Consider the following 8,394-nt stretch of genomic DNA (forward strand, 5'->3'; position numbering starts at 1 on the left):
TACCCCCATCTAATTAATCCTAAACTTGAGCAGGTATGGCTTTCGGGTATCCATCTAGCATCCATAACCCGACTCGAACCCGAGTCTAAATGATATAATTTACAAATATTTAGAATATAATTGGCTTGATGTACTTGAAATTCTGTTAGATTTTAAAATTATTAATTTATTTTAAATTGGGTTTGAACATATTAATAAATCAAAACTTTAAATTTTTATTTTTAAGTTTAACTCGGACTAGAACGAAACCGATTAGATCTAAAAATCTTTTATCCATTAAAGTCAATAATTATTGTGTTTGGGTGAAATTGACATCCCTAAATTTAATAAATTTAATGGGAAGGCTATTTCCTATATTAAAAAAAGTGGATGGTAAAATTGATACGAAAACTAGTTTGCGTGCAAAACTGAGTATATCTACATAATTAAGGGGCATCTTTAGTATTGTCCTTCATAATTTATAACCACCACAGGTCAACCACCCTTGATTTCTCTCTGTTTTTCTCCACAGCTTGCTTAACGCTTACATCAATCACCCTAATTAATTTCGAAACCAAGGAAACCTGTGCTGCGCATTCATTTCTTTTCATTCATCCATGTCAGTGAGTAGTAGCGGACTAGTGAGTGAGTAGCAGTGACTCGGTAGTGCTCGCACCTGACTCATTCATTCATCACCATTCCCTCTCCCCTCCCTCCTCCTCCTCGTTTCGTCTTTTCAACGATTTCAACGTGAAACAAACGAAATTTGGATTCAACAGATAGATCGGATCGATCGATCCAGCTCCACTCTCTCGAACCGAGACGAGTCATTTGGTAAATAATTCGAGATATACTTTCTTAGATTTGGATCTCTCCTTCTCTACATTTTTATTATTATTTTTGGTGATTTAGGGTTTGGCTGTTGATTTTTCTATATCACCTGTCATTAACTAAAATTTAATTCGATGACGTCGCAGCTGGATTTAGATAATGTGGAGGAGAGCAGAGAATTGGTGGTGATGGTAATGCAGTAGTATATAGTGTTGTTGTTAGATTTTTGTTGCTGCTTTATTAAGGAAGAACAAAAGGGGCAGGATGATGATGGTGAATAAGCCGCTGGTATTGACTTACCTCTACCTTTTGATCTACGTCTTGCTTTCGTCTGGAGTCATTCTGTACAACAAGGTAAATACTTTTAACACAAACATCACTATCTATCATGGATAGCCATTCGCCTGTCTACTCGTTTAGGTTACTCCAGCATCCACTCTTTTCTTCTAATTTTCCGTAGCATTTGCCTGCCTTCTACAAACTTTCCATTGTGAATTAAACCCCAATTCCCAACTGAGTCATTCAATTCATCCACCAGAGTGTAAGCTCTGAAACTGTGCGTAGTTTAAGCAAGTCCCGGAATTAGTCATGTACTTGCAGAGGCGACCTACTTTTGGTTCTCTCTGAACAGAGATGGTAAATAAATCCTGATTTCGAATTATTTACATGTTTATGGAGTTGTTGGTGCCATTTTCGTTTATGCATCATTGTGGTTTATGTGCTTTACTTGAAACTTAAGTTGTAATTTATCTGTTTTTTCTTTTGAAGTGAACGATTGATTGAAGTATGACTCAATGAATTTTGTTGCAGTGGGTGCTCTCACCAAAATATTTCAACTTTCCATTTCCCATAACACTTACGATGATTCATATGGGGTTTTCAGGAGCTGTAGCCTTTTTCCTTATTCGTGTATTTAAGGTACAACTTCCTAAATAATCTAATTTTGTGCTTTTGGAAATCAGTCAGCTGCTATGGGAGTCACAGAACAGTCAATTAATTCATGGGCGACATGGTTCTAATTTATGGGAATGAATAGAAGTTTATTCTGCATGGCTGAACAGAAGACTGCGCATGTACCTCTTGTTTGCCTTTTTAAGTTATGATTTGCCTATCTTTGAATGTTATGGAGTCTTTAAAGCAATGTATTGGACTTGTCTTTGGAAAATGTGAAGAATATCAGTGCTAGAGTTTCTTAATAACCAAATGAGATATGAAATCAATGATAAAGTGCATTATATTAATACTTATTTCAATATGACTGGAAAAAGAGGTGAAACTTCTCATTTCTGTCCTCATCATTCTCATTGAATCACTTGCTAGGTCCTTTATACGTTGAACCTTTTTTTCCAAAGGAAAAACTAGAATAGTCTCTGGATTAGGTTTATTCTGGTGTATGCTTGTATCCATTTAGCCATACATTCAGCATGTGTGTGGAGTTTCACTTATTGTGTTTTGAGCCATTTCTCCGTAACCTATGTTGCAAATGTATGTTCACATTGTTTCTGCAAAAATGTTCGAAACATGCACCAGATCTCCTAAAAAAAATGTTTTTGAAAGCTCTGGACTTCTGCAACATATCTACATTGCTTCCTTTCGGTCTCTTTGAGCACTGGAAGTAATATTATTCCTCTTTTCTGGCTGTGCAGGTTGTGTCTCCAGTCAAAATGACTTTGGAAATGTAAGTGATATAACTTATTTTTAAACGGTTCATGATTTTTGTTTATTGCTTTATTTTCATCTGCTGTCCATCCAAATTCTCTTTTCTGATTTTTTTCTCCCCGCAGATACATAACCTGTGTTGTGCCAATAAGTGCCTTCTTTGCAGCAAGTCTTTGGTAAGAACTTAAACATGGCAAGATTATTCTAATGAGAAATGAGTGAATTTGGCTCATAGATACTGTATAACAATGGTATGTAATTTGAGAAATGCCAGGCGTGTTGTATATACTTTCTTATGCTAGCCTTTGGAAAAAGAAGGTCCTCAAATTTTTCAAGTTGTCATCAGACCTGGTTCTCTGCTGGAATACCCACTAAGATTTATCATATGTTAATTAGGCAAAGTATGGTTTGCAATATGGCAGGCTGTTGTGCAAGTCTTAAAGCAGTTTTGTGGCTCAAGTGTTTATGCCAATCGCAAATCTCTTCAGCATAGTCTGTGACTTGTAACCTTTTCCAAAGCTTAAGCTGTTTTCCGAGCATAATTGAGGAAGGGGTCTTCCATTGCTTAATTATATTTGTTCTTTGTATTTGGAATCCAAAATTCCTGCTTATATCCTGGCATACAGCTTATTTACCTGGTTGGGCTTCTGAATGGTAGTTTATTATAATTCAATGTGACGTTTCCTATTGGCAGAAGTTTTATTGTATGAAGCAGGGCTTTCCTTGTGTTTTGTTGTCAGCCACTGTCATTTTCTCATATTTATGCTAACCTATTGGGTTTTATGCCTCATTTAAATGTTAGAACCTGTTCTGTCTATTCAGGGTTACACTCCTTTTTTTACTGGTTGATGACTTTATTCTATTTTTCTGTTCCAGAAAGTAAATGCCTCACGTTTTTTTTATGTGTAACAAATTATTCGTTTTGAGATAATTCTGAGTTCTTATGATTCATGCTGACTTTTCTGAGGGGATGGGAATTTGCTTACTATTTTTAATTTCATGTCTTAACAGGTTCGGTAACACTGCTTACTTGTACATCTCAGTGGCCTTCATTCAGATGCTCAAAGCCCTAAGTATGTCCATGCACAGTACAAATAATTTTTATTTTTTTCCATTTCTATGACAATAATCTTTTTAGCTCAGCTTATATTGGATGGATTTGGAATTTACAGTGCCAGTGGCAACTTTTATCATGGCTGTTATGTGTGGTACTGACAAAGGAAGGTGTGACGTGTTCTCAAACATGTTGCTCGTCAGTGTTGGAGTTGTCATCTCGTCATATGGGGAAATTCATTTTAATGGAGTTGGCACACTTTACCAGGTTACAGGCATCTTTGCAGAAGCTCTTAGGCTGGTTTTAACTCAGGTTCTTTTACAGAAGAAGGGCTTAACTCTAAATCCTATCACCAGCTTATATTACATTGCTCCATGCAGGTACCATATATAAATGCGTCAAAAATTGTTTTTATTTTGAAGAGTATGATGTCATATGATGTTATCATGTTAAACAAGTTTCTTCTTTCTTTCTTGTTGTGTGCATCTTATGCACAACAAGCTTTTTAACATAACTGACAATTTGACATCAACTGTATATCCTGAAATTCCATCTGAAATTACAATTAGGTTTTTGATATGATTCTGATGGAGATTGAAAATCCACCTTTAAGTCTGTTCCCTTGATTGTAAAATTTGTTTTAAAAAAACCCTATCATAATGCATAGATATGATATCTAATGCAAACTTGTGTTGATCTCGCTAGCTGTTATCTCAATTCAGGTTGTGTTTGGTATGAGGTTAAAAATTTGAAGGGGGAATGGGGAATGTTAAGGGGGCAAGATTTAAAGGTGAAATGTTAAGGTTTTAAAAAGTGTCAAAAGGGGTGAATTGTTAGGGATGTTTGGGAGTTTGGCACGAGTTGAAAAAATTAGGGGTAAAAGCCAGTCCCAATATAAATAATTTTAAAAAATATATATATAAAAAAATAATGCTATAATTGTGGTCTAAAATGAGAAGTGGAAGAGAAAAGAATAGATTGTTATTAGATTTAAAAGGGAGAGGTGTTAGGGATGTTTGGGAGTTAGGCATGAGTTGAAAAAATTAGGGGTAAAAGCCAGTCCCAATATAAATAATTTTTAAAAAAATTATATAAAAAAATAATGCTATAATTGTGGTCTAAAATGAGAAGTGGAAGAGAAAAGAATAGATTGTTATTAGATTTAAAAGGGAGAGGGGAACACCCCCCCACCCCACCCAAAGTTCCTTTACCCCTCCCCTTGTAAGGTCGACATTTAACTTCCTTCTGGGATCAAAGTTTACCCTTCTTGAAATTTTTACCTTCCCCACGAATTGTGCTAAACACAGGTGAATGGTTGAAATATTACAAGGGTAACTTTTCACCCCCTTTATCCCCATACCAAACTTGTCCTTGCTGTTAACATTGAAAATCCCATCCGGGTACTCCATGCAATGCTCTAGGATATTTTCTATGGTTGGTGATGAAATGTGATTGACTAGCGTATTAGGGCTCAGCTTCTCATGCTGGAATAGTTTTTTGTTTGCAGTTTTGTTTTTCTGTGCGCGCCTTGGTATGTACTGGAGAAGCCTGGGATGGAAGTTTCACAGATTCAGTTCAACTTTTGGATCTTCTTTTCCAATGCTCTCTGTGCCTTAGCCTTGAACTTCTCCATATTCTTGGTAATTGGTAGAACTGGGGCAGTCACCATCAGAGTTGCTGGTGTGCTAAAAGACTGGATACTTATAGCCCTTTCTACTGTTATATTCCCAGAGTCTACAATAACCGGGCTTAATATCATTGGCTATGCAATTGGTATTTCTCTACACATGAATGTGGATGATTTTCATAGTTACTTCTTTTTTTTTCTTAAGATTTTGAAAGTTTATGTTAACTGTTTACTGTTGTACTTTGTGCAGCACTTTGCGGTGTTGTCATGTACAACTACTTGAAAGTTAAGGATGTTCGTGCATCTCAACTGCCTGAAAGTATTCCTGATAGAATGACAAAGGTTATTCTTCTTGAGAGCTCTTGATATATGAATTTCTTTTAGAATGCTTTCCCTTGGGTGACTGCCAATATCAGTGGAAAAAAAGTTGGTAAAAGGGAGTTTTCATGATAAAAAAAAAAAAAACCCTGTTATTTGAAGACGTATCATAGTTTAGAGATTGATCAATGTAATCCGTGTGACTATTTTTTTTCCCATCTGTTAGTTTCTTCTGAAAGATATAAGAAATACAGGAAAAATTACTGGCTGGTTAAAAAACAAGGCAAAGTTAACATATTTGTTCTATTAGTGAATTATATGCTAGTGATGTGGATCATCCTTGAATTCTGGAAATGGAAATCTTGATTGGTTGTTGTACTCTTTCAAATTGCATTATATGCATTCTACCTCCAGCAAACATTGGTAGACAACATATTTTTAAGCCTATTTGTTAGATTTTTATTAGGTAGCAAGTGAAGCACGTTAATATTTGCCAAGTTAATTTGCTTAACCCTTAAATGAAAGAAACCCTTGATACTATATAAATAAATCATATCTTGGAATTCTTTATTTAACTTATTGGACGTCCCATTAACTGTTTTATCTGTCTAATAATTCAGGTTGTTTCCCTATTGTTTTTTCACAGGATTGGAAATTTGAGAAGAAGTCATCTGATATATTCACACCTAAAAACAGCAGTGATAACAACGGAGGAGGTGGTGGGGGGAATATGAATTCATCCTCTGATACGAAAGTCGATGAAGAAGCACCTCTAATTTCATCAAGATTATTACACGGTGGTCGCACACAGCTTAGCAAGTAGCATTCACAGCCCATATTGTTTTAGCCCGATGTTGATACAGGAGTGGACGTACTTGAAAAGATATGCTTTCTTTTGTTCGTTCTTTTTTAAAAAAAAAATTTTGGGCAATTGAGAAGTGCTCACATTGCTACGCTTGTAGCAGGCAGCATGTGCAGTCATTGATTTGATTTCTCATAGCTTCTGCAGATGCTTAGCTTGGTGCCCATAGCGTATAGTCAAAACTCTTGATTTGGATACCCTTTTTTTGGAGGGTATGCAATGGGAAAGTAGATTGACAATTATTCATGTTCATGGATGAAATTAAGCGGGATTATTTATGAAGTTCGATGTGACTGACAGATAATTCATAACCCATTAATTCCTTTTGCAAGAACAGCTAATGTAGCAGAGCATCTACGGCTTCCAAGGTGTCTTCTACCAGTTCTGTCATGTTGAGACAACAGCTAACTTCTTCCCTCTGTGTTTCTGGGTACATGGTTTTCCTCCACGGAACTAGAACGCATATTGCGTTAACATCAAAGAGAGAGTGAGTGCTGCATAGGAATTGACAAAATACAGCCAGCATTAAATCCAAACGAAGACTTCTTCCATAAAATAGTATATAGAAAAGGTGAGAATAGAAGCGCCACTGTTTTCGATTAATTTTTGTTTGATATTCAAGATTTATTCCTCTAGATGATGTCTTCACAGCTTCCAGCTCCATCTCATTTGCGGGCATAGAAATGCCCTTTTGTCCATGTGGTTTGCAAGCCAAGCCTTCCACACAAACTACAAGCACAACCATCCCACTTTGTTTAGAGATGCCAAGGTAGAGAAACAAGATCCACATGTTGAACTCTCTCGAAGCGAAGCGAAGAACCACCATCGGGGACCACCTCTCGAAGCGAAGAACCACCATCGGGGACCACCGGATTCTTCTCGGGTGTACCAGATTTTCTAAACCATAAATCACCATCAACTTGAGTAATACTGCTAACTCCTAAGCTTTCTAAACTGACGAGGCAATTCAATCTTCAAGTCCTCCTTCAAAACCCATCCATTCAACTTAGTTTTAAAAGCACACGTGTTCCTAATAACCCCAAAAATCTCCACCTCTTCTTCTCCCTCATAACATTGCATCACATGCTTCTCCAAGTAATCACACATCCTCAAAATCATCATCTTTAGTGCAGTTGTCGAGGTATATCATGGATCAGTGGCTTGTTAATTATGGGGTTGATTGTTTATCGAAGACTCGAATTCAACATTTTTAAAATAGGCAACAACCCGCTTTTCACATCTGTCACGTCTCGCCCTCCAGCCCTAGAGCAAAGTAGACATGAAGGGCTTCTTCCGGTGCACACTATACAAGTTCCATATCATGGCATCAAGACTGGCCACGAGATATACTGTTTTTCTTTAGTTATTTATATTTATTTCTAATCATAGGCAAGACAACTGTGTTTATCACATGCCAAATCGAAAGAAGAAGAAAGGGGGAAGAGTTGAAGTCTAGGGGAGGTGGATGAAGTGTAGCTTGAATATGGGAAGATGATATGGTGCTAGGAAGGAAGAGATGATTATCTTAGCTATGTTTGTTTTTTAAAAAGTAATTTTTTAAATTTTTTTATATTTATTTATTATTATGAAAGGTGGTCAACAAAAAATATTTTCCGGTCAATAAAAAATATTTTTCAATTAATGGAAAACATTTTGTGATCAATAAAAAATATTTTTCAGTTAGAGAAAAATTTGACTTGCTTTTCAGAAAAGTGTTTTTATTTTTAGCTACATTTGTTTTCCGGAAAGTGATTTTCAGGAAAATATTTTCCAAACTTTTTTGTGTTTATTTTCTAGAAAGTGATTTTTGGAAAATCAATTTCCAAACTTTCTTGTATTTGTTTGCTATTATGAAAGTTGGTAAATGAAAAATACTTTCCAATCAAAGAAAAATTTGGCTTGATTTTCAGGAAATTGTTTTCCTGAAAAATTTAGGAGAAAAACACTTTCCAAAAGTTGTGAAAAATTTAGAAATATCATTATTTGCTGATTATATCAAATTTGATACTCAAACTTTTGATTGTTATATATATTTTATTATGAATATTTATTTTTCAATTTAAT

At 35.6% G+C, this 8,394-nt stretch overlaps 1 protein-coding gene across 2 annotated transcripts; it reads left to right on the forward strand.

Moving 5' to 3' along the window:
- The first annotated feature begins 462 nt into the window (after positions 1-462).
- Positions 463-6,612, forward strand: LOC105107177 (Nucleotide-sugar transporter family protein). Of its 2 annotated transcripts, XM_011001009.1 has the most exons (10): positions 463-813; positions 957-1,164; positions 1,621-1,728; positions 2,457-2,488; positions 2,595-2,645; positions 3,481-3,542; positions 3,642-3,903; positions 5,031-5,296; positions 5,401-5,492; positions 6,115-6,612. In XM_011001009.1, exons 2-10 carry the CDS (start codon positions 1,075-1,077, stop codon positions 6,289-6,291), a joined length of 1,140 nt encoding a protein of 379 aa, XP_010999311.1. In that variant the 5' UTR covers positions 463-813; positions 957-1,074; the 3' UTR covers positions 6,292-6,612. The 2 variants fall into 2 exon arrangements, with proteins under 2 accessions (XP_010999311.1, XP_010999312.1); XM_011001010.1 differs by lacking the exons at positions 463-813; positions 957-1,164 and adding an exon at positions 1,193-1,446.
- The last annotated feature ends 1,782 nt before the right edge of the window (positions 6,613-8,394 follow it).

This window comes from Populus euphratica, unplaced genomic scaffold (genome assembly GCF_000495115.2).
Source record: "Populus euphratica unplaced genomic scaffold, PopEup_1.0 scaffold151.1, whole genome shotgun sequence".
Taxonomy (NCBI): Eukaryota; Viridiplantae; Streptophyta; class Magnoliopsida; order Malpighiales; family Salicaceae; genus Populus; species Populus euphratica.

Coding starts and splice junctions, on each gene's coding strand:
- LOC105107177 (XM_011001009.1), top strand. CDS start 1,075: ATGATGATGGTGAATAAGCCGCTGGTATTGACTTACCTCTACCTTTTG. Junction 2,489..2,594: donor GTCAAAATGACTTTGGAAAT/GTAAGTGATATA, acceptor TTCTCCCCGCAG/ATACATAACCTGTGTTGTGC. Junction 3,543..3,641: donor TCAGATGCTCAAAGCCCTAA/GTATGTCCATGC, acceptor TGGAATTTACAG/TGCCAGTGGCAACTTTTATC.